Raw genomic sequence first — 26,014 nt, 5'->3', positions numbered from 1 at the left:
GAAGTGCTTTGAGAGACTAGTCAACCATATCACCTCCACCCTACCTGACACCCTAGACCCACTCCAATTTGCTTACCGCCCAAATAGGTCCACAGACGATGCAATCTCAACCACACTGCACACTGCCCTAACCCACCTGGCCAAGAGGAATACCTATGTGAGAATGCTGTTCATCGACTACAGCTCGGCATTCAACACCATAGTACCCTCCAAGCTCGTCATCAAGCTCGAGACCCTGGGTCTCGACCCCGCCCTGTGCAACTGGGTACTGGACTTCCTGACGGGCCGCCCCAGGTGGTGAGGGTAGGCAACAACATCTCCTCCCCGCTGATCCTCAACACGGGGCCCCACAAGTGTGCGTTCTGAGCCCTCTCCTGTACTCCCTGTTCACCCACGACTGCGTGGCCACGCACGCCTCCAACTCAATCATCAAGTTTGCGGACGACACAACAGTGGTAGGCTTGATTACCAACAACGACGAGACGGCCTACAGGGAGGAGGTGAGGGCCCTCGGAGTGTGGTGTCAGGAAAATAACCTCACACTCAACGTCAACAAAACTAAGGAGATGATTGTGGACTTCAGGAAACAGCAGAGGGAACACCCCTATCCACATCGATGGAACAGTAGTGGAGAGGGTAGCAAGTTTTAAGTTCCTCGGCATACACATCACAGACAAACTGAATTGGTCCACTCACACTGACAGCGTCGTGAAGAAGGCGCAGCAGCGCCTCTTCAACCTCAGGAGGCTGAAGAAATTCGGCTTGTCACCAAAAGCACTCACAAACTTCTACAGATGCACAATCGAGAGCATCCTGGCGGGCTGTATCACCGCCTGGTACGGCAACTGCTCCGCCCTCAACCGTAAGGCTCTCCAGAGGGTAGTGAGGTCTGCAGAACGCATCACCGGGGGCAAACTACCTGCCCTCCAGGACACCTACACCACCCGATGTTACAGGAAGGCCATAAAGATCATCAAGGACATCAACCACCCGAACCACTGCCTGTTCACCCCGCTATCATCCAGAAGGCGAGGTCAGTACAGGTGCATCAAAGCTGGGACCGAGAGACTGAAAAACAGCTTCTATCTCAAGGCCATCAGACTGTTAAACAGCCACCACTAACACACTGTCATTGACACTGACCCAACTCCAGCCACTTTAATAATGGGAATTGATGGGAAATGATGTAAATATATCACTAGCCACTTTAAACAATGCTACCTTATATAATGTTACTTACCCTACATTATTCATCTCATATGCATATGTATATACTGTACTCTAGATCATCGACTGCATCCTTATGTCACTAGCCACTTTAACTATGCCACTTTGTTTACTTTGTCTACATACTCATCTCATATGTATATACTGTACTCGATACCATCTACTGTATGCTGCTCTGTACCATCACTCATTCATATATCCTTATGTACATATTCCTTATCCCCTTACACTGTGTATAAGACAGTAGTTTTGGAATTGTTAGTTAGATTACTTGTTGGTTATCACTGCATTGTCGGAACTAGAAGCACAAGCATTTCGCTACACTCGCATTAACATCTGCTAACCATGTGTATGTGACAAATAATATTTGATTTGATATATCCTGACTCTGTGTGCAATGAACGTGAAGTGACACAATTTCACCTGGTTAATACTGCTAATATTAGATAAATATGCAGGTTTAAAAATATATACTTCTGTGTATTGATTTTAAGAAAGGCATTGGTGTTTATGGTTAGGTCCAACGATTTTTCGCAAATGCGCTTTTGTTAGATCATCCTGCAGCGTTGCATCGGTTATATGCAATGCAGGACATGCTAGATAAACTAGTAATATCATCAACCATGTGTAGTTATAACTAGTGATTGATTGTTTTTTTTATAAGATAGCATTAAATCTAACTAGCAACTTACCTTGGCTTCTACTGCATTTGCGTAACAGGCAGTCTTTGTGGAGTGCAACGAGAGGCAGGTGGTTATAGCATTGGACTAGTTAACTGTAAGCTTGCAAGATTGGATCCCCTGAGCCGACAAGGTGAACATCTGGCAGTTAACCCACCGTTCCTAGGCCGTCATTGAAAATAAGAATGTGTTCTTAACTGACTTGCCTAGTTAATTAAAGGTATAAAAAAAATATGGCGCCCAAATATACCGATTTCCGATTGTTATGAAAACTTGAAATCGGCCCTAATTAATCTGCAATTCTGATTAATCGGTCGACCTCTACAAGTTGCAAGCTGCGAATTAATTGGAGGGGTTGCAAAGCAGACAGGATTTCACTGAGTCACAAGCAGAAGTCCATTCCAGAGTGCAGGGCTGAGTCAGTCACTAAGTCTGCTCCTAGTAAGAGTGCCTAACTAACTGGGAGTTAACGGGTGCGTGAGGAACTTAATGTCATCACCTCATTACACCTCTACCTCAGCGCATCGGAATGCCCGGGCCGTATCCACCATTAAACACCCTCATGCTGGGATCGACCACATTCCTGTTCTCCGTCTCAGACCCAGAGCACTTCCATCTGCACCATCGCTAAACATTATCCCGTTCTGGGAACTTTTGAAATGTTAGGGACTGTCGACTCGGAGGGGGAAGAGTTGCCTCGCTTCATCTGTGTGTCTCCTGCCCTCCTACCCATCTCCAGTACCCATGGGTCTACCATGATCACCCTGAGAGAAAACACTGCATTGATCTGAGACACACTGCCAGGCGCCACAGAATGCGAGAGCTTTATCATGGTGTGGTTTCTCTTCCTCCCTTGACAGTGACTGGAGGGATGTAAAGAGCTTTATCATGGTGTGGTTTCTCTTCCTCCCTTGACAGTGACAGACTGCACTGTCATTCAGCCTGTCATTGTCAGACTCGTTAAACTGGAGTATGTAGGGTTGGACGATATATCATATTCATTTGATTGCATGTTTTAGCACGCAGGCATTTGGAACATCATCACAAGAATCTAGTTGATTTGCCACGGTACGTGGCATTGTGGTACCACGTACCGCTAGCAGCATTGTAGCCACAGACTTTGGACGAAAAGCGTTCCCAAATTAAAACTGCCTTCTACTCCGGCCCAGAAGATAGGATATGCATATAATTGGTAGATTTGGATAGAAAACACACTAAAGTTTCCAAATCTGTTACAATAGTGTCTGATAGGGTTTCAGGCTTGTATTCTTTGGTGACAAAACGGATGGCACTGTGATAGCCTCCAACACTCAACAAACTGGATGCAGTCTATTTTATAGATGACATCACCGAAGCCGAGGATCGGTAGGATGGTCAGTTGTACGAGGGTATGTTTGGCAGCATGAGTGAAGGATGCTTTGTTGCAATATAGGAAGCCAATTCTAGATTAAAATTTTGGATTAGAGATGCTTAACTTCTTGAGTGTAGGGGGCAGTATTTTGATATTGGATGAAAATTGGATGAAAAACGGACCCAAATGAAACTGCCTATTTCTCAGGCCCAGAATATGCATATAATTGTCAGATTAGGATAGAAAATTCTAAAGTTTCCAAAACTCTCAAACTATTATCTGTGAGTATAACAGAACTGATGTTGCAGGCGAAAACCTGAGGAAAATCCAACTCGGAAGTGACGTTTTTCCTGAAAGCTTTCTGTTCCATTATCCCTTTAAATGGAGCGAAGGCAGGCAATCAGATTCCTTTTCCTATGGCTTCCCCATGGTGTGAACAGTCTTTAGACATAGTTTGAGGCTTTTATTTTTTTAAACGAGCGAGAAAGATCATATCGCGTCATTGTATGGCTGGGTGCCAGCAGTGTTTTGCATGCGCAAGAGCTTGGAGCAGACATTTCTCTCTCCGATTGAAGAAGCTACAGTCCCGGTTGAAATATTATCAATTATATATTGTAAAAAACAACCTGAGGATTGATTATAAATAAACTTTTGACATGTTTCCACGAACTTTACGGATACTATTTGTGCAATATGTGCTTTGTAAGAAGGCTAACGTTTCAGTTCCTTGCTCAGAACATGAGAACATATGACAGCTGGTGGTTCCTTTTTTAACATGAGTCTTCAATATCCCCAGGTAAAAAGTTTTAGGTTGTAGTTATTATAGAATTATAGGACTATTTCCCTCTACCAGTTATTTAATTAACCGTTGACTATTGGATGTTCTTATAGTCACTTTAGTATTGCCAGTGTAACAGTATAGCTTCCATCCCTCTCCTCGCTCGAACCAGCAACACAACAACAGCCACCACATCGAATCAGGGTTACCCATGCAGAGCAAGGGAACCAACCACCCCAAGGCTCAGAGTGAGTGAAGTTTGAAACGCTATTAAGGGGTGCTAACTAGCCAGCCATTTCACTTCGGTTACACCAGCCTCATCTCGGGAGTTGATAGGCTTGAAGTCATAAACAGCACAATGCTTGACGCACAACGAAGAGCTGCTGGCAAAACGCACGAGAGTGCTGTTTGAATGAATGTTTACACACCTGCTTCTGCCTACCACCGCTCAGTCAGATACTTGTATGCTCAGTCAGATTATATGCAACGCAGGACACGCTAGATAATATCTAGTAATATCACCATGTGTGGTTAACTAGTGATTAGGATTGTTTTTTATAAGATACGTTTAATGCTAGCTAGCAACTTACCTTGGCTTACTGCATTTGCGTAACAGGCAGACTTGCCAAGTCAAATAAAGATTTAAATAAAGGTGTAAAAAATAAATACAAAATTGGGCAAATCAGCGCCCCAAAATACCGATTTCCGATTATGAAAACTTGAAATTGGCCCTAATTAATCAGCCATTCCGATTAATCGGTCGACCTCTAGTTCCAACATCTAGTGGAAAGCTTTCCCAGAAGAACGAGGCTGTTATAGCAGCAAAGTAGCCTAGTACAGCTGCACTGTGTAAGAAGCAGTGCTTTACTGTGAGGGGAAGTAGGGTTATAACAGTGTTCTACATTAAATCTGCTCTGTGTAGGAAGCATGTTATTTCTGTATTCAGACACTGGAGACCATAATAATGAAGCGTGTTGGAAAGTTAGTGCAATGTAACGGAAGTTTGACACGATCCTATTCTTCTGTCTTTCCTGGTGGGGTACTGCTGTGAGTGTCTGTGCCACATTGACCTCACGGACTGTCCCTTCCATTGTTTTAAAATTCGCAATAGTACTGAGATGGAACGAGGGTTATTGTCAAAGATGACAAGTGATGAAGGAAAAGGAAGCAGTGTGATGAAGACGTCTGTCACCCTTGTTACAATAACATCCTGTGTCTTTGTCAGCCAAGGGAATCGACCAGAATCTGTCATACTAGGCAGCCGTAGTCTCCCAATTTAATTCGTTATTAGGCTTTATTGGTTCTGGGCACTCACAAATATAAATGTATGTAAAATACCAACTCCAAAGGACCCTTCTATGGATTACATTTTGTGAAAATCCCCCAAAACATGGTTTTGTGAGCAATCACCCTTCGGTCTTTTATGTTGTGAGACACGGTTCATGAAGTGAGAAACTTGATTATGTTGTGAGAAACGCGATGCTACTTGTAACTATTTGCTATGTTATGCTAATGTGCCATGTTATTCTTATACTAACGTCTATCATCTACGATGCTGTTATGTTGCTGTGTTATGATAATCAGTAGTCCTCTGTCCTGTGTTTTTAGGATGATATTGATGGGATCCCCTGGTCAGAGGAGAGGGACGTGAGGAAGGTGCTCTATCTCTCCCTGAAGGAGTTCAAGACTGCTCAGAAAAGGCAGCTCGGAGACGGCATCGGCGATGGAACCAAATACACTAATGGTGAGTTTCTCCTTGGGACCCTTTTCTCTGCAGCACTGACCCAGTCAGGCTTTTGTCTGGATGCTCACAGACCTGCGATAGGCTGCTCTGTCTTTTGTTTGCAGTGGACCAGCTGATAATGATAGGAGTGATAGAATAGTGACACATTAATATAGCGTTATTTCAAAGTGAAGGTGCTTTGGTATGCACAATGAAACAGAGGATGTTGCAGGGTTTTTTCTAAGCAGGTGCAATAACATCCAGGGAGCTCAGGCTGCCTGTTTGTGTCCAACCTGTGGTATAAAGGCTGGTCTGAATGATCTGCTGCTGCTTTGTTTGACACCTACGCCGTGCTTCACACGGGCCTCTGAACCTATTCTCAGCTGTCACGACACAACCCAGAGGCCGAGAGAGAGATAAAGGCCTCTGGAAGTTTACACCGTGCCAAGCGGGCATGGAGAAGCCTCAGTTCAGATCTAGGTCACAGGCTCAGTTGCACACAGACTGCCCTGTACCGGCTGAAAGTGTCCGTCCCCCCCTCCCGCAGTGTTGTCAGTCTCTTAGAGGAGTGTGTCTGACTGGCTGTCTGGAGCCAGCTACCTGCAGAGGGATGTGAGGAAGGTGCAAATTAGATTAGGACAAGATGACCAAACAACACGCTGGATCTCTACTGAAATGCACTACATGACCAAAAGCATTGATCCAACAGCAGAGTGAAGGGACCGAACCTGCAAGGCCCTAAGCGTGTCTCCCCTCCTACTCGGCCTCCCCGTCTATCTCCCATCCCATAACCGGCAATCATGCCATCTCCCTTACCACTTTTACCTCTCAGTGTTGGCAGGCGTCCATCTCTCCATCTCTCTTCCTCTTTCCCTCACCCCCCCCCCCCCCCCCCCCTGCATTATTCAACTAATTACATGATGCCCCTTTTGCATCCTCACCCCTCCCTGTTATCCCTCCTTAGATGGAAGGCTGGAAGGCATCATTACATCAATAGGCCTCTGGTTACTGCTGCTCAGGAAGCTTTCCTCCCGCTCCCCTGCCCTCCTCTCCATACCCCCCCCCATTGATGAAACTACTGGCTGTGTTCCAAACCATTGGAGATGGTGGATGGTAGTGAGTGTCTGCCCAATAGCACCACTTGCCTTGTTCTGTCTGTCCCTTAGCACTGACCCTGTCCTGTCTCATGGGGACCTCAGGGCTTGACACTGGAAGTTTTCACCCGAACATAGTGGAAGAGGACACAGAGCCTTGGTGGTGGAGCTGGCTTCCTCTCGGATAGGGCGAGTGATAGACTGACAATCTGCAGCATGTCATTCTCACATAACACATCTACTCAAATTATTTTAATTTTAAGGTATTTTATGAAGATGACAGTGGGGAAATCTAGAGGTTGTGTCAAAGGGCAGTAGGCCGGAGTCCAACCTTTGCCAACACTGTAGACATACAGTATGTGCCAGAGGAGGTTGCGGTTTAGACTGCTAGACCACCCTAGGCCACATAGACAATAGTTACTAAATAGGATCTGTCTATTTCGGTCTGGGGTTGATTTGTGGTCAGAACTGTGTGGTTGAGACAGTCATTTTAAAAACACTACTTTTTGTTGTCCTCTTGTAGGGTTGTCTTCTAGAGTTCCTTTTTTAGTATCCCATTCTATTGTCAGAAGTGGTTGAAAATACATTCAAATGGGTTAAAAATCCCACACAACAAACACATTGTTTATTCTTATACACACTACAGTCTTAATCATACTGTGTCATTAAAAACTTTGAGAGAAATAAGTATTTTGTTACTAGCCACAGTACAGTGGACCAGTGAGCAGGTTACTGCTACAGGCTGCTGATGGACACTAAGCTTACTCCATTAGAAACATTATTATTCAGTCGTAATCACTCTCTGTTTGTAAAGGTGATTTAAGCTGAAGTAATGCCACTCTCCTGGCTGTTTAATATTTTCTGTCTGCATCTGGGCTTCCTGTCTGCATTACTCCACCTCCCACTAATGGGCTACACTCTGTGACTTGCTGTGGTACGCACCCCCAACCTCGCTCCTCTATCTCCTTCATTCTCGCTCTCTCTGTCTGGAGAGCAGGAGGAACATAGCAAGGTGATGGGCTTATTGAAACACGCATAAATCTGATTAGAGTCCCTTACGGATCAGCCGTCATCCTCCTTCCCAACTAGGCCTCACTGGGACGAGGGGAAAGAATTTAGGCCCCAGCCCAGTCTGGCTCCCTATCGTGACTGCCAGTTTGCATCCCTGTCTCGCCCTTCTTGTCCGGCCCCTCTCAAATGCACTGATGTGAAACAAACATATGTAAAACGTCTCGGAAGGGCGGGGAGGGGAGGGAGTAGAGAGGAGACAAGATGGCCCCTCACCAGGCTGTTTATGCTCAGTATGAATATTATTACAGTCACCTACTACTACAGATTAGACTATTATAGCTGAATCAGAATAATGGTTTTGTTGAGTTCTTGGTGTTATAAGCTTCACCCTGAGCACAGAACACACACAAACCAAACATAACCCAGTCAGTTCCCTGAGCATCACTGTGGTTTGACTCATACTGCCAGAGCATGTTAAGAGGTCTACAGACATGTTGAGCTCTATGGCTGGTCTCCTGCTATCAGGTAGTGACCTGCACTCTGTACACAGACTTCAACTACCAGCTGCCTGGGTTTGTTCTGGGTTCTTCAAACAGGTTTTCAGAGGAAGCCGCCACTCAGGGTCGGTTTTAGGTTGGCACTTGATTTAAGGACTCAGTCCTAAGGAATGTGATGGGAGGGTCATGCGTCAACTAGAAATGCCAGTACCAGGTAGACTTTTACTACCTACAAAGATTTAGTGGATCATAATTGATCTGTTTTTCTTAACCATGATTACTACTTCCACCTTGTTTGTGTAATTGCAGTGAATGCGGTTTCGTTTGATCAAGAGGGTTTCACTTCAGTTTCATGTCTTGGTTACGCATCAATGCTGTCTTTATTTGACTGGAATGTATTTTTGAGATCTGCTCAAGTCCCGACTTGTTCACTTTGTTCAGCTAACGGGCTCCAAACACAAATCAGCGCCCTTACTTTGGTCACCATGTTTCTCTCCAGTCAACATGTCCTAGCAGTACATTGCATGGTCTCTAACCCATGTCTTGTCTCTTTAGGTTCCCATGCCCGCGGGCAGCTCAATGGCTCAGGGCAGAAGGGCCACAATGCTGACGGGTCACGGTTCCAGAGCACCGACGGCAGCAGCGAGTACTCTGAGGATGGCCCTGCCAAGAAGAGGTGAGCGTGTTAACCTGTACTCTGGAGCGATGGGCTCTCTCGCTCTGCTCTCTCTGATCGGCAGCAGCTTTGAACCAGAGAGTGCTTGAGTGAAGGTAGTGATAGGCAGGGGGGAGCTCTACAGTACCTGGGCCCAGATTCACAAAACCTTAAGAAATGTCTTAAACTGGCGTTTTTTTCCTTAATTATAGACTTAAGAAAAATGTAAGCAAAGTTGATATTGAACATCTTTCTTGTGCCATTTCTTCATGTTTCTCCTTAAGCTAAAAGTTAAGAAATTTGATTATTGAAAATAAAATTATTGGGAATGTTCCTATTTCCAAAATGGCTAAACCCTTAATCTTAGGGCAATGAGAGAAAGTTCATGAAAGCAATTGAAAATATTAAATTCACAAACGTCATCTGATAGTTTCAGTATTGATTATTTTAAACCCAAGAACATGTTTTAGAACACTAATCTTAGTAAGAAATATGCTAACATGATTGCCAGATAGCATGATTGCCAAATGGTTGCCTAGCAACAAACGTTTTAAGAAGATATTTGAGAAGTTCGTAAGAAAAACATTCCATTTTAAGATATTGTTGAGGATTTGCTCTTATGAACATTAAGAAGCTAATGTTTTTTTTCGTAAGTAGTGTTTTGTGAATCTGGACTTAATTAAAAAATATATATATATTTTTTTTATGGCCTGCAGTACAGCCGTGGTACAGTATCATAGAGGTGTTTTGATCCTGGTGATGTCAGCATTGGTTCATTCAGCGCTCTCAGATTCATGTGTGTGAATTATCAAAGCAAAAATAAACAATTGTGGTAGTAAATGTATAAAAAGCCTCTGTCTTTTTAAAAATTAATTAACTTCCTTCTTGCTGTATTCTCTTCTCTTGTTCTCCAGTAATGTGTTTGGTTAAATCAGGGAATTACAGTAATGGGACATGACAGCATCAACAGTGAAGAGTAAAGAGGAGTTTGATTCAGAAGAATGGGAGCTCTTTAACCAGCGTTCATTCTTAAAAGGCGGAAAGATGTTTCAGTTTTTATTTATTTTTATTTAACTAGGCAAGTCAGTTGAGAACAAATCCTTATCTACAATGAAGGCCTACCCTGGCCAAACCATAACCCGTACGACGCTAGGTCAATTGTGCGCCGCCCTATGGGACTCCCAATCACGGCTGGTTGTGATACAGCCTGGAATTGAACCAGTCTCTGTAGTGAGGTTCTGGGCTTTCTAGGGAGTTTTTCCTAGCCACCATGCTTCTACACCTGCATTGCTTGCTGTTTGGGATTTTAGGCTTGGTTTCTGTACAGCACTTTGATATATCAACTGATGTAAGAAGGTCTTTATAAATACATTTGGCTGGGGGGCGTGTGGGACTGGAGGAGACTGGGCTGGGGGTGTGTGGGACTGGAGGAGACTGGGCTGGGGGGTGTGTGGGACTGGAGGAGACTGGGCTGGGGTGCGTGTGGAACTGGAGGAGACTGGGTTGGGGGGCGTGTGGGACTGGAGGAGACTGGGCTGGGGGGTGTGTGGGACTGGAGGAGACTGGGCTGGGGGGCGTGTGGAACTGGAGGAGACTGGGTTGGGGGGCGTGTGGGACTGGAGGAGACTGGGGCGCAGGAGTGGTGTGAGCACACTGGTGGGTTCAGACTGGGAGGGATTCCCTCTCAACTAGCAGGTCCTGGTTCTATAACAGACCAGCCACTGTGGATTAAATGCACTGCTTGGCACACACTCACAGCTACATTAAATCATATGTATTCATATGCACATGCTGTACTGCAGCGGCCATGGCACAGAGATCTGCTCTGTAATCTCTCACCGTGAGACCCTCCTCTGTGTAGCCAGCCATCACATGATTCCTCAGCTCCCTGTCTCCACCACTGTGTGCAGTACCTGTTATTTAATAGTCCAGCAGAACTTGTCTTTAAGAGGTCTGGCAAACCTGAAAAGGAGAACAAGATGGACAGGGAGAGAAGCAGAAAGGCGTTGCGTCAACAACAGGCCTGTGTTCAGTACAGTGGTTTGATGGTTTTCATTAGTTCTCATGCTGGAATAAAAGTAGGCTCTCTCCCTCTCTTAATGAGCAGCCGGCCCCGAGTGCTTGGCAATAGCTCAGGTCTTTTGGTGTGGGGAGTGTGTGTGTGGAGGATGACTTCTTGGCCCTGGCATCTGCAGCCCACGCCACTCTATAACAGGGTGGCTGATTGAGGAGGTGCCAGGACCTTTCACGTCTGGCAACGCAAGAACTAGTGGAGAGGGGTGGCGCAGGTGTGTGATTTTGGCTGCTTCATCCTGGGGTGCAGGGGAGGGTCCCAGTGTGTCTCAGGAGGGGATGGGCGGTCCCGGGGAGGCGTTTGGGGACCTTAGGTGTTTGTCTTCCTAGGACACCGAGATTGGAAATCGGGCCCCAGCATCTTAGAACCCTGCCAAGTACTGGAGAGGTTCTTCCCTCCTCCCCTTCCCAGCCACACCACGAGGCTGGAGTAGGAAACGCACGGTTCAGCCATGGTGACCAATGTTGGAAAGCTCCACTTCTTAGGGAGATTTTGAGGCAAATTCTCCTCAGTAGTAAGAGCCAAGTAAAGCTCATTGAGCTGCTTGTTGTGTTTGTTTTAATGAATGCCAAGTTAGTAAGCACTGCCTTTGTCTGCCGTTCTGTTGTCCCCCCAAGTTTTCTGCGAAAAAGTGGAGATCAAATACTTTTTTAATTGTGGGAATGTGTTCCAAGGAATTCCCATGTGTAATAGAGCAATGCTTACATTTGTATGCAATCACAAGGTTTGAAATGATTGTTTTTAGTCAAATTATTCTATCTGCTTGTGTTTCTTCCGGTCAATTTGCAGTCTACAAATGATTTTGTAAATATGTTCCGGCCCCCTGACCATACGCTCAAGAAAGAATCGGTCTGCAGCTCAATCTAGTTGATGATCCCTGCATTACATACTGTCACACATCATTCTGAATAAACTCTCACAATATGTTCTGCTGAGCGGAGGAGTGTGTATTATCATGCATTGTGATATTGTATACCCTGTTACCAAGCAGGGAAGACTGTAGGTGAGATCAGAGAGGGAGCAAGGCATCGTCATAAACAGTGTTTGTTCCAGTTTCTCTATTCTCTGCAGGCTGTTTGTATTCACTGAAGACAATAGGCACATCAAAGGAATAAAACGGCAACATCACAACAAACTATACAGCAGTTCTGAAGAGAAGTAGTTTTGTTCTATCATAATCGGATGTGGACTGGATGGCATATCCCATGTTCCACTGCTGTGGCCAGAACTAATCAGAGCCTGTGATGTCGTGGCTTATGTCCTGATTTTAAAGTGATGTCGGCAATAACACAGCTTTTCTCTGAGCTTGCTCGTTATTGATCTGGCTTAGTGTGATTTTTAAGATGGCCGCCAAGCTCATGGGTCAGAGGTCAGAGACCAGGGTAAGTCCAGTGAAGTGGTCGACCCACTGACCCGAGGAGTAGGTGATGTTGTCCAGTGAAGTGGTCGACCCACTGACCCGAGGAGTAGGTGATGTTGTCCAGTGAAGTGGTCGACCCACTGACCCGAGGAGAAGGTGATGTTGTCCAGTGAAGTGGTCGACCCACTGACCCGAGGAGTAGGTGATGTTGTCCAGTGAAGTGGTCGACCCACTGACCCGAGGAGAAGGTGATGTTGTCCAGTGAAGTGGTCGACCCACTGACCCGAGGAGTAGGTGATGTTGTCCAGTGAAGTGGTTGACCCACTGACCCGAGGAGAAGGTGATGTTGTCCAGTGAAGTGGTCGACCCACTGACCCGAGGAGTAGGTGATGTTGTCCAGTGAAGTGGTCGACCCACTGACCCGAGGAGAAGGTGATGTTGTCCAGTGATGACCTTAATACACAGTTCATCAGCTCACTGCTCTAAGCATAGAGAATGTACTGGGACCAATGGTGGTAGTATACTAAAGCACAATAGTGGACACTGTAACATCATAGTATACAGTGGTGTAAAAATACTTTAAAGTTGTTTTCTGGGGCATTTGTACTTTACTTTGCTATTTTATGTTTTTGGCTACTTTTACTCCACTACATTCCTAAAGAAAATATGTATGTTTTCCCTGACACCCAAAGGTACTTGTCACATTTCTCAGGCAGGACAGCAGTATGGTTCAGTTCACACACCTATCAATATAATACGTTGTCATTCCTATTGCCTCTGACCTGGCAAACTCACTAAACACAAATAGTATGTTTGTAAGCGATGTCTGATTGTTGGAGAGTGCCCCTGTCTGTCTGTAAAATAAATAAAAAAAACTAGAAAATAGTGCTGACTGGTTTGCTTAATATAAGTAATTGGATGTATAGCATTTACTGTTACTTTTACTCAAGTATGACAATTGGTTACTTTTTCCACCACTGTACATACGTACATTTTAAAACTAGATACTTTTAGATATTCACTCAAGTAGTATTTTACTGGCTAACTTTTACTTGAGTCATTTTCTATTAAGGTTTCTTAACTCAAGTATAACATTTCAATTACATGTTCCACTACTGGTTCTATAATAATGAGAAATAGTGGCCACAGTAACATGGTAGTACTATACTAAGGGAAATGGTGGACACAGTAACATGGTAGTACTATACTAAGGGAAATGGTGGACACAGTAACATGGTAGTACTATACTAAGGGAAATGGTGGACACAGTAACATGGTAGTACTATACTAAGGGAAATGGTGGACACAGTAACATGGTAGTGTGGTAATGCATTATGCAACACGTAGGCTTAGGTTGCTTTAATTAAATTATGCGCAAAGTGGATTGTGTGAAGGTCATCGTGTAGGACTCATTTAAGCCTTATGTACACATCACACACCAACACTGCCCCAATATATTTGTTAGTCTGTGGTAACTCATTGGAATGCTCGCCAACACTTTTTTTTTTTTTAACTAGCAACTCGGAAAAATACGAGGTGAAATCATGACGTCAATGATCTTCAGGTTGGAAAGTCAGACCTCTAGAAAGAGTGGCGAGTTGGATGACAGTTCAGAATGATTTATCCCAGTTGGAACTCGTTTTTCTTCCCCCTCAGAGTTCCCAGTTTTGTTGAATGCACTGAAGTCGGAAGTCTGAAATTTCAGAGATCCCAGTTTTGATTGTGGCAGAAGTCTTGGTTAAGTCTTGGTTTTGAATAGACTAGAAACTGCCAGCCAGCATTGGATCTGCATCAAGCAGTACGATCAGGGTTATTCTGCATCAGCAGATTCCACACAATGGTATAGTTAATGTTTCAAGGTGAAATAGTTGTAATGAACTCTTAGATGAAATTCAAGACATCCAGACTTCAAGGTTCTTGTTTGTCTCTCACCCTCATAGCCTTGTCTTTCAGCTTCTCTGACCAATGACCTGTTCTGGCATGGGGAGTGTTGAGCCCTGGGGAGGTTACAGGGTCACCAGGTCACGCAGTCGGCTCAAGCAAGGCCATCTCTCCTCCAAGCGCTCAACACTCAGACAGAAAAGCAATAACACATTAGCCGGAGTGGCTCTCTCCGTGAGCGCTGTTTATGCTAACCCTGACCCTAACCCCCTACTTTAGAATCCCAGTCATTTGATTCATCCAGTCTTAATGTTTGTATTGACAGCCGTGGTTATGATGTTGATGTTCTAGGAGAATGGTGCTGCTGTGAGGAGAGATGTTGGACACAAAGTTTGGCTGTAGTTTCAACTGGATACTAAACCCATCGGTTTAATCAATCAAATGTATTTTTAAAGCCCTTTCGACGCCCGCGGATGTCACAAAGTGCTATACAGAAACCCAGCCTAAAACCCCAAACGGCAAGCAATGCAGGTGTATCAGCCACATACTCTCCTTGTGGCTGTGTTGTTAGTTTGATGACAATCAATACTTTTAAACAAGGATGCAGTAACCATTACTGCAGCTTAACTGAATATTGCTAGTCTGGCTACCTTGTCTTTACACTCTCGGTCTCTCTCCGTCTGTCTCGCTGTCTCTTCTCCTGCATCTGCGTCTGACGGTCTCCTGTCTCCTCTCCAGCTGCTGAGCGCTGCAGTGTCTGCTGGTAGAGTTTATTAGGACCATGTGGACCATCTGGAGCGGTTTAGAACCTCATTCCTCCCTTCAGTTAGCCGGGGGAATCCAGATATTGTTTCTGTTCCGGCGCTGGGTCACCCTCCTGTCTGAGAGCTAATCAATGATACAGAGCGGAAGCACGTGTAACATCAGAGGAACGGCAGCTTTGAAGAGCGGGGGAGGCAGAGGGGGAGGAGGAAGATTAGTTTGGGATGAAGGGGACATCCTGCAGTAATCCCTCCCCTGTAAGCCTGTGCCTCTACTGCAGGTGCTCTGCTCTCCCTCCCTCTCTCTCGCTCCCGATCTCTCTATTAGCCGTGTGTAGAGCAGTGCCTAGGCAGCGAGTATAAGTCTGGGTTAGGTGGTGGTAATAAACGGCAGACACAGCATGTCTTTAGACCCCTATAGAAGGATAGCACCTCATCAAGCAACTCCAGTTTTACCCCACTTCTGACACAGAGCCAGTGTTAGAAAATATCCTTATCACATCTGCTCATATATTTTTGAAGATCATAGCCGTGACGGTGTTGAGAAGTTTGTGCGAGAGCTTTCTACAGGGAGGCTCTGGGTTTGAGAGGCTTGGTGTCTGCTATTTGTCTCTTAAGTCCTGCTGGGCATTGTGGGTACATCATGGTGCCATGACACTTTGGGCATTGTGGGTACATCGTGGCGCCATGATATCCTGACTAGATGGTCTTTACTCCGCCCTCCTGGGGAAAGGGTCCAGGTTTTAGTCTTGTGGTTCAGTTCACTGTTGAATGTCTTTAATAGGCAACAGATAGGATGAGCCCCTCCAATAAAAGCCACTGTGCTCATTGGGCTCAGGTCTGTCTAGAGCCATTGCACTTCTAATAGTTTAATGGTCTATCCTACCTTTTAACAACCACGTCCAGTTAAATGGCTCCTATTTATCGCTGGCTCTATTCCCATGAGCAAGATCATATTTCTGAAGGGGTTTATTGAAAGCCATGTTTTTCTCCTGTTACTGTCTGGGAGGCAGTCAGTAAATACCATCATCCACGTTCTAATGGTCCACTGCTGTCTGCAATGTTGGTTCTGCCTTCATGGAGCTGTAGTGTTGGTTCTCTCCCAAGTAAGTTGTAGTGTCGGTACTGCCCTCTGGGAGACGTGGTGTCAGGGAGCCACTGTAACTAATGCATTCTGCATCTCTAATCTGCACCAGTCTCCATGACTCACAATATCTCGCTCTCTCTCGCCATCCTGAGGCCCTGCCAGCTATAGGGCCATGAGTCGGGCTGTTTAAACAGCTCGTGTTTTACCAGTCTGGCAGGGAAACTAATAGCTCCATTCACAACATAATGATGGGCTGGTGACACCTGTCATGTTCAGGTGTTTGAACCATGTGACCTGCAACAGCCATTGGTCTTTCCAGGGGGACAGAACCTTTTTTGTTGTTCTCTTCACTGGCTGAACTAAAGCATGAGAACAGATTGGTTATCATACTGATGCACCTGCTCATCAAATACAGAATCCTTCTTGAACAAAGGCTTCTCTCAGGAACTGAACAGATTGTTCCATCACTGAACCCAGTGTATGCGTGTATCGACGCAATCTCTTCACAGCTTCTTGTTCAAGGTATTTAGTCAGGGTTGGTGTTATATAGGCTGTGTATTGCTTTGTGATTGAAGTGCAATTGGAGAGCTGTAGGTTCCCGGGGGTTTGATGGAAACAAAATACATTGGGTGTTTCAGGGCATAGTTTGCCAAATGTCATGTGTTCTTTTTTTGGGTGGGGGGGGGGCTCACTGTAGGATACCATGAAGCAGTTCCCTCCCTACATGTAGCGCAATGAGACAATCAGCCGAGTAGTCACAATCTGTCTGGAGCAAGTGGCTGTGGTCTCAATTGATTAGTGATGCTGTCTGTGTCTGTCAACCTGCCTGGAAGGCCTGAACATTCTCCTCTAAACAAGCATCAGATTGAATGGGAGACTGTTTCAAACAGAATGGTGGAACACAGGGAGGCAGTATGAGCGTGGCATTGTCTTTTTCGGTTTACCGTGAGACCGGCCTGTATCTGGCATCAAACCTCTTTGAAACAAGGAGATGGTGAAATTAAATGGCACACTTCTCTTAAATGCAGGGTGCTGTGTGTGTGTGATAAAAGATGAAGAGCTGTGACCAGGTCCATCTCCAGACAGGCTGCTCTTAGTATTCCATCCTGTCAGCCTGCTCCCTCTGTGGAATCAGACGAAAGAACGGACGCAGAAAGCGATCTGGCCTGGAGAGACGGAAGGGAAAAAAATAAATCTGGCCTTGAAAGTCTGTCTGCAATTTGACACCTCCTTTGTACTTGTTATCAGTTGTCAGCTGCTGCAGATGTCTTGGCTTTAATGGAGAACTTAATTACAATTCAGAGTCAACATGGATCAAAGTCTTTTATGAGGTGGACGGCTGCTTGCAGGTGCTGCTAGGGGTTATTCTGAAGGAGGATTATCATTGTTTTAGCCCCCGTGGACACTTCAGTCAATGGCCACTGCAGTGTTATTAAAGATAATTAAATCATGTCCAAAGCCCAGACTGACTAAATTAGGCATACTAACAACTGAGGCCAGAGCTGGTTTAAACCGCTGAACAGAGGGGTATACTACAAACCAGGATTAATGACTTAGCCAGGTAACTTTTGATAAACAACCCCCCCCCAAAAAAAATATTTTCAGGTTCATTAAGAAATCTAATTGGATACAGTATGTTTTTTTTGGTTGTCTGGTCAATTAGACTATGCCCATTTCAGGTCCTGGGCTGGTGTGGTTACACGTGGTCTGCGGTTGTGAGGCCGGACGTACTGCCAAAGAATCTAAGACTATATTGCAGCGTATTGTAGAGAAATGACCATTCAATTACCTGGCAACAGCTCTGGTGGGCGTTCCTGTAGTCGGCATGACAACAGCTCTGGTGGGTGTTCCTGTAGTCGGCATGACAATTGCACGCTCCCTCAACTTGACATCTGGGGTGTGATAAAACTGCACATTTTAAAGTAGTCTATTTAATTGTTCCTAGCACAAGGTGCTCCTGTGTAATGATCATGATCTGCTTGGCAAAGGAGAAATACTCACTAACAGGGATGTAAACAAATTTGTGCACAAAATTTGAGAGAAATCAGCTTTTTGTGCGTATGGAACATTTCTGGGATCTTTTATTTCAGCCCATGAAACGTGGGACCAACTCTTTACATGTTTGTTTATTTTTGTTCAGTGTAAAATGAAATGCATACACAAAACAGGGCGAGCTGTATGTCAGTTCCTATCGTAGGTCTGTGTAAGAATGTATGGAATAAAACTGTTATCTCCTGTCTCTTCCCAGGCCCAGACTGCAAGCACAGAGGAAGTTTGCCCAGTCTCAGCCCAACTCTCCCAGCACCACCCCGGTCAAGGTGTCTGATACCGCCCTGCCCGCACCCTCCGCTCACATCAGAGACATCTCCAGACGAAAACCCAAGACCGAAGATTTCCTCACCTTCCTCTGCCTGAGAGGTACAGTAACCCTGTGGTCCATGCCTCACATCTCACCTTTTCATCCACAAACCCCTTCATCCACCCCCACACACATGCAGTCCTTCATCCTCCCAACTCACTAATTGACTCATTCAGTCGGCCACTTACTTGCCCAGTCACTCTAGCACCATGCATCTCGTCACCAGGCCAACACCAGGGCCCTGCTTCTCTGACCTCCGTTAGGCCTTCAGTTCAGCAGCCACACATCTCAGGAGAGTTCCAGGCCTTCCCCCCCCGGCCTGCCTTTGACCTAGATCCAGGCCTAGCTGTGCAGAAGGAATAGTTCAGTCAGAGGTCCAGGTTCATTGACCTTGATAAGGCAAACACCAAACCCATTCTGTCCTCACAGGTTACACATTGGCTACAGATAATGTTTCAACAATGAATATTGAATATTGTTATCTGCACACAGTCCGCTTTGAGCACCCCCTACGCACACACCCACACATACATCCTGGTAGAGCCAGATAACCCTGCTCCTGTACCTCAGAGCACAGAGAGGCCTGGTTTGCTCTCTGCCGCCCACCAACACAAACACGGCCAAGCTAGGGAGAACAGGGCAGCATTTCAGCTTCAGGGTTCAGCTGAAATCCCACCTCGCCTCATTTCTGTATTGGTATAACAGGACTCGAAGTTCACTATCATGGACATGTTTCCCTTTACTCTTTACCTCAATGATGAATTGAAACACGAAAAAAGAAATGGAGAAACTGAGTGGAGTATAGCCTCACCTCAGGAACAAAGAGGATTCTTGAATGTTTTTTTTTTTTTAAATGAACAACCTTGGCCTTGGCTTTTACTGATGTCTTCAATCCCAGAGAGTGTTTAACTCTGAACAGTGTCTCCTCCCACCCAGCAGAACCCTCCCCGACTCATCACAACCAGAAATAGCCCTTTAGGAAGAGTAATGCCTTGATTAGATTAATTTGGTATTGCCATTAACCTCGGCTGGCAACATGAAGTAGGTTAAAACTAACTGGAATCAGCTGGGAGCTAAGAGGCCCAGAGGAGAAGAAGAGATGAAGACTCGTGTTTTAAAAGCCAATGTCACTTCAATGTAACGTAATTAGCGATCAGTCAAACGGACAGGGTTGGCAGCCTTCTTCTTAATGGAACATATCTGTTCTCAGAATCTTCCAGTAAATGTCTTCTATTGTTCAGGTTTTGGACAACTCCTGGATGCTATGCTAACTCCTGACCAGTTTCCTAGTATTATTATTATTATTATTATTATTTTCCCTTCCCACCGTGCCGCGCTTGGTTGACCGCTGCACCCAGTCTCCGTGGCAGCCTTATTTATAGCTCTGTTACCCTGCTGAGAGGCGGCCTGATTCCTCTGCAGAGCTCATGCTGCCTTAATGGCATTTTCATACACAGGGTTGTGCTCTCTCTTCCTTCACTTTAATGGCCCGTGTGGAAGATACCAATACATCGAGGAGACGTGCAAGAATGTCAGGGCAGCGCAGGGGTGTGCGTGTGTGCACACGCACGGTCGGTGTCCTGGGGACAGATAGATATAGACCGTAAGGCAGCAACGTTTTTAACGTTTTATTTTTCAAAGGCGCTTTTGCCCTTTTGATTTTATTCAAAGGACTTTGTTCATCTGAATCCACTTTGGTGGCCCACGCTAGCTAGGTATTTGACTGTAGTGGCCCAAGACCAGGCAGCTATGTTTGAGTCTAACACTTACACTTTGTATCAATGTATTTATATTTTCCCCAGAGCTGACAGGGAGGGGCTAGGGAGGCAAGGAACCGGCACACGGCTTCTAGCTCTGGAACAGATCAATGGCGTTCCTGGTCGATATTAGAGGTCAAACGGTCATTCTGTTCAAACGGCTCCGCTCCTCTCAAATGTTTATCTTATCTGACAAACATGCCACATTTACCCAGCAAGCCCCCTGTCTGACCGCTTTAGAAAAGCGTTTGATAATAAAGCGCTGGTTATGAAAGCAGGCCATTTCCACCATGATTTCACGGGGAGAAGTTTTCCTCTGTTCTCTACCGCAGCAGCAGCTTGTAATCTCCCCTGCTTATTCATCTGGGACTCGGCATCATAATGAGCTGTTTTCTTTCTCCCGATTTTTAAACAGGAACGATATATTTTTAATCCCTCTTGGGAAACTGCTGGCTGTTCTGATGCAATGTGGACTAACGTGCGACGGTCACAAAACGGAGTGAATCGGTCGTGCTACGTGCCTTCTCGCATCCCTTTTTATTGCGGCGGTGACAGAATCCATTTGGAGCCTGGCCAGCCATCTCGTCTCTGAGGCTGGGGTAGTAGTCCAGCCAGCCTGTCGGCTTGTGTAGGCTGCCGTAGTATGCTGCAACTCTTGAGTCTTTAGCCTTGGATACAGGCAGCACAGAACCTTGCCTGTAGTGATGGGTAGAGAGGGTAATTGTTGGTAGTGGCTGTGACAATGTCCACGATTCCTCATTGCAGCTGCGCCTCTCTCTGTGTACACAAACACGCATGGCTGAGAGTGCCAGATATAGTAGATGAGTAACCCCCACTAATATGCTTGTCCAATGTTACATAACAGCTACTGCTGTGTGTGTGTGTGTGTGTGTGCGCCATGGCTGGCTGAGCATTGAATGTGTCTGGGTCTAGGTCGGAGGCTGCGGCCGTGGTTGTGTTTACGAAGGCTGATTTAAAAAAAAAATAGATTTATTTTATAAATAAGTCAGCACCTCCTAGAGCTGACTGGAGTCGAGGGCAGCATGGGTTAATGGATTTGCAGACATTCAGGAATGTAAATCAGAGGCGATATAATCCCCAATCCTCTCAGATTCACTCTGCTGCAGCAGCCTGTAAAACAATGTTATTGAAAAAGTCCCAGTCCACTCTCTTCCATTCCCTCCACTCTCCACCCATCTTCTTCCCGACGAGGTGAAGTGGTGAAGTATGAGGGTTTTGGAGAGGGGGCAGAGTGTCTGACATGGTCTCTCCACACACTGTCTCTGTCTATGACGGGGGATTCAGCCAGGGATTGCCCCCCTACTTCCATCGAAGAGGAAGGTCGTACACTTGACTCAATGGCGTCTGCTTTTTTTTATACACATCTTGGAACTGCTTTTCTGAGAGGCTCTAGAGATTCCGGAGGGTCTTTAGGCTATACCCGAGAACCAGTAGAAGTGCTAATTTTCCCTAACATGGATGTTAGTCAGATTATACATTTGTGTAAAAAAAAGAAATCCGTTAAAGCTCTCGATTGGCTGTTTAAACTCATTGTTTGAACTCTATTAAAGGACAATGTCTAGTGAAAAATGACAGTCATAATGGACTCTTTCAGCCTTAATTATGATTTGACTGTGGTTCTGAGGCACATGAAAGGTCCATAATTGAGGATTGGGAGGAGGGAGGGGAACAGGCCTGGAGGAGGGACGCCTGGGTTATATTTCTGTGTCTGGGAGCTGACAGACGGAGTCTTTGCACCAGAGAGAGCGGCTGTTGTAAGCCCAGCACCACCCGCTGAAAACGCAGCCTAACTATAGACCAGACACCAGTGACCAGAGGAGCCAGCCCAACAGGCTTCTTCTCTCCCTCCCTCTGACTCTGGGGGTTACTGTAAATACATGGCAGTAACAGGCTTATTTTGGGCCACTGGAAAGGATTACAGGATAACATTGTCCAGTCTCATCCTCTCCTCTCTTTCTCACTTCCCCACAAAGAGATCCCTCACCCATTAGATGCGAACTCACCCCCATGCTCCACACCACCTCGCCAACCCCCAGTCCCCTTTCAAGTCCCCGTGCCCCCCTGGGCCTGCTAGTCATTGGCCCTGTGACCCGAGAGAACACAGAAATTGAAGCCATGTTGTTAATGAAGCAGGTCACTTGGAGCCGATTGGGAGTTTGTTGACTTTAAGTTCCCCTGGCCTCTTTCACCAGGAGAAAGGACCAGTTTGGAGAGCTGACACAAATGTGCTACTATCACACTCCTCTGCAGTCAATCAATCACATTTGTTTTAAAAGCCTTTTTACATCAGGCGTCACAAAGTGCTTATACAGAACCCAGTTAACCCAGTTCTCTACAGCCTGGTCTTAGCCTGACCTGGAGCTGAGACTGAAACCAGCACCCCAAACCTAGTCCAGACATGACTTCTTCTCACGTTACACATTATACTGTTATCCTAAACCTTACACAATGACCCCTAATAACAATGGACTGGCATCTCTGCTCTCTCTACATGCAGGGATAGTCAAAGTATCGAGTCACACTGGCATTTTAGTCCTGTTGTGATAAGCTTTTTTTTAAACAATGTATGTAACCTTTATTTAACTAGGCAAGTCGGTTAAGAACACATTTTTATTTACAGTGATTGCCTACAGGGGAACAGTGGGTTAACTGCCCTGTTCAGGGGAAGAACGACAGATTTTTACCTTGTCAGCTCTGGGATTCGTTACTGGCCCAACGCTCTAACCCCTAGACTACCTGCCGCTTCAAAAGCTGTGTTGTGTTGTGGGTACTGACTGTATTGTTTTTTTTTGTGTGTTTTTTTTGTAGGCCTACTAACTATTCTGATGTGCGTGTGAGTCAGAAGGCTCCGATATCACTGTAATTCATTACTGCATTCAACGTAACCCTAACCCCATTGGCTCCACTATTGTTACCATAAAAATAAGTTGCTTATTAATGATGCTCAGCTTAAAGCACAATTTGCTGCAATAGACCAGTTCCTATCATACTGATGATTGCATGGATTTGCATCCAATTTGATTATGAAGTTTTGATGTCTGACTAATTCTAGCTTCACCACATCTAATTTCAGGTTACTCCTCGTGGCCAAATGAAGGTTAGTTCAATTTCTACCTTTTAAAAAAAGTACTTATTATCTAATTGTTAATACACAATCATGTACAGTACCTTCGGAAAGTATTCATTTCGTTACAGCCTTATTCTAAAATGGATGAAATTGTCCCCCCCCCCTCATCAATCTACACAATACCCCATAATGTCAAAGCAAAAACAGGTTTTTAGACACTTACTCATTTATAAAAAATAAAACAACTGAAATATCAAATTTACACTAGTATTTTCACACCCTTTACGCAGTACTTTGCTATGCACCTTTGGCAGCGATTGCAGCCTTGAGTGTTATTGGGTATGATGCTACAAGCTTGGCACACCTGTATTTGGCGTTTCTCCCATTTTCCTCTGCAGATCCTCTCAAACTCGATGGGGAGCGTCGCTGCACAGCTATTTTCAAGTCTCTCCAGAGATGTTCGATTGGTTTTCAGTCCGGGCTCTGGCTGGGCCACTCAAGGACATTCAGACACTTGTCCCGAAGCCACTCCTGCATTGTCTTGGCTGTGTGCTTAAGGTCGTTGTCCTGTTGGAAGGTGCACTTTCGCCAGAGTCTGAGGTCCTGCGCGCTCTGGAGCAGGTTTTCATCAAGGATCTCTCTGTATTTTTCTCCTTTCATCTTTCCCTCGATCTTGACTAGTCTCCCAGTCCCTGCCACTGAAAAACATCACCACAGCATGATGCTTCCACCACCATGCTTTACCGTAGGGATGTTGCCAAGTTTCCTCCAGAGTTCAATCTTGGTTTCATCAGATCAGATAATCTTGGTTCATGGTCTGAGAGTCCTTTAGGTTCCTTTTGGAGGCTCCAAGTGGGATGTCGTGCCTTTTACTGAGGAGTAGCTTCCGTCTGGCCACTACCGTAAAGGCCTGATTGGTGGAGTGCTGCAGAGATGGTTGTCCTTCTGGAAGGTTCTCCCGTCTCTACAGAGGAACTCTAGAGCTCTGTCAGTGACCATTTGGATCACCTCCCTGACCAAGGCCCTTCTCCCCCAATTGCTCTCTATGGCCGGGAGGCTAGCTCTAGGAAGAGTCTTGGTGGTTCCAAACTTCTCCATTTATGAATGATGGAAGCCACGTTGTTCTTGGGGACCTTGAATGCTTCAGAATTATTTTGGTACCCTTTCCCGGATCTACATTTACATTTACATTTAAGTCATTTAGCAGACGCTCTTATCCAGAGCGACTTACAAATTGGTGCGTTCACCTTAAGACATCCAGTGGAACAGCCACTTTACAATAGTGCATCTAAATCTTTTAAGGGGGTGAGAAGGATTACTTTATCCTATCCTAGGTATTCCTGAAAGAGGTGGGGTTTCAGGTGTCTCCGGAAGGTGGTGATTGACTCCGCTGTCCTGGCGTCGTGAGGGAGTTTGTTCCACCATTGGGGGGCCAGAGCAGCGAACAGTTTTGACTGGGCTGCGCGGGAACTGTACTTCCTCAGTGGTAGGGAGGCGAGCAGGCCAGAGGTGGATGAACGCAGTGCCCTTGTTTGGGTGTAGGGCCTGATCAGAGCCTGGAGGTACTGAGGTGCCGTTCCCCTCACAGCTCCGTAGGCAAGCACCATGGTCTTGTAGCGGATGCGAGCTTCAACTGGAAGCCAGTGGAGAGAGCGGAGGAGCGGGGTGACGTGAGAGAACTTGGGAAGGTTGAACACCAGACGGGCTGCGGCGTTCTGGATGAGTTGTAGGGGTTTAATGGCACAGGCAGGGAGCCCAGCCAACAGCGAGTTGCAGTAATCCAGACGGGAGATGACAAGTGCCTGGATTAGGACCTGCGCTGCTTCCTGTGTGAGGCAGGGTCGTACTCTGCGGATGTTGTAGAGCATGAACCTACAAGAACGGGCCACCGCCTTGATGTTAGTTGAGAACGACAGGGTGTTGTCCAGGATCACGCCAAGGTTCTTAGCGCTCTGGGAGGAGGACACAGTGGAGTTGTCAACCGTGATGGCGAGATCATGGAATGGGCAGTCCTTCCCGGGAGGAAGAGCAGCTCCGTCTTGCCGAGGTTCAGCTTGAGGTGGTGATCCGTCATCCACACTGATATGTCTGCCAGACATGCAGAGATGCGATTCGCCACCTGGTCATCAGAAGGGGGAAAGGAGAAGATTAATTGTGTGTCGTCTGCATAGCAATGATAGGAGAGACCATGTGAGGTTATGACAGAGCCAAGTGACTTGGTGTATAGCGAGAATAGGAGAGGGCCTAGAACAGAGCCCTGGGGGACGCCAGTGGTGAGAGCGCGTGGTGAGGAGACAGATTCTCGCCACGCCACCTGGTAGGAGCGACCTGTCAGGTAGGACGCAATCCAGCGTGGGCCGCGCCGGAGATGCCCAACTCGGAGAGGGTGGAGAGGAGGATCTGATGGTTCACAGTATCGAAGGCAGCCGATAGGTCTAGAAGGATGAGAGCAGAGGAGAGAGAGTTAGCTTTAGCAGTGCGGAGGGCCTCCGTGATACAGAGAAGAGCAGTCTCAGTTGAATGACTAGTCTTGAAACCTGACTGATTTGGATCAAGAAGGTCATTCTGAGAGAGATAGCGGGAGAGCTGGCCAAGGACGGCACGTTCGAGAGTTTTGGAGAGAAAAGAAAG

At 46.0% G+C, this 26,014-nt stretch overlaps 1 protein-coding gene across 1 annotated transcript in view; it reads left to right on the top strand.

Moving 5' to 3' along the window:
• Nucleotides 1-26,014, top strand: part of LOC115128510 (protein Jumonji-like) — a 91,440-nt gene that overhangs the window by 43,688 nt on the left and 21,738 nt on the right. Inside the window, 4 exon segments of the mRNA XM_029658402.2 lie at nt 5,645-5,780; nt 8,917-9,037; nt 18,428-18,597; nt 23,390-23,413. Coding sequence (XP_029514262.2) covers nt 5,645-5,780; nt 8,917-9,037; nt 18,428-18,597; nt 23,390-23,413 — 451 coding nt within the window.

Source organism: Oncorhynchus nerka, linkage group LG4 (assembly GCF_034236695.1).
Source record: "Oncorhynchus nerka isolate Pitt River linkage group LG4, Oner_Uvic_2.0, whole genome shotgun sequence".
NCBI classification, from domain to species: Eukaryota; Metazoa; Chordata; class Actinopteri; order Salmoniformes; family Salmonidae; genus Oncorhynchus; species Oncorhynchus nerka.
This window is presented reverse-complemented; position numbering and strand designations above follow the sequence as displayed.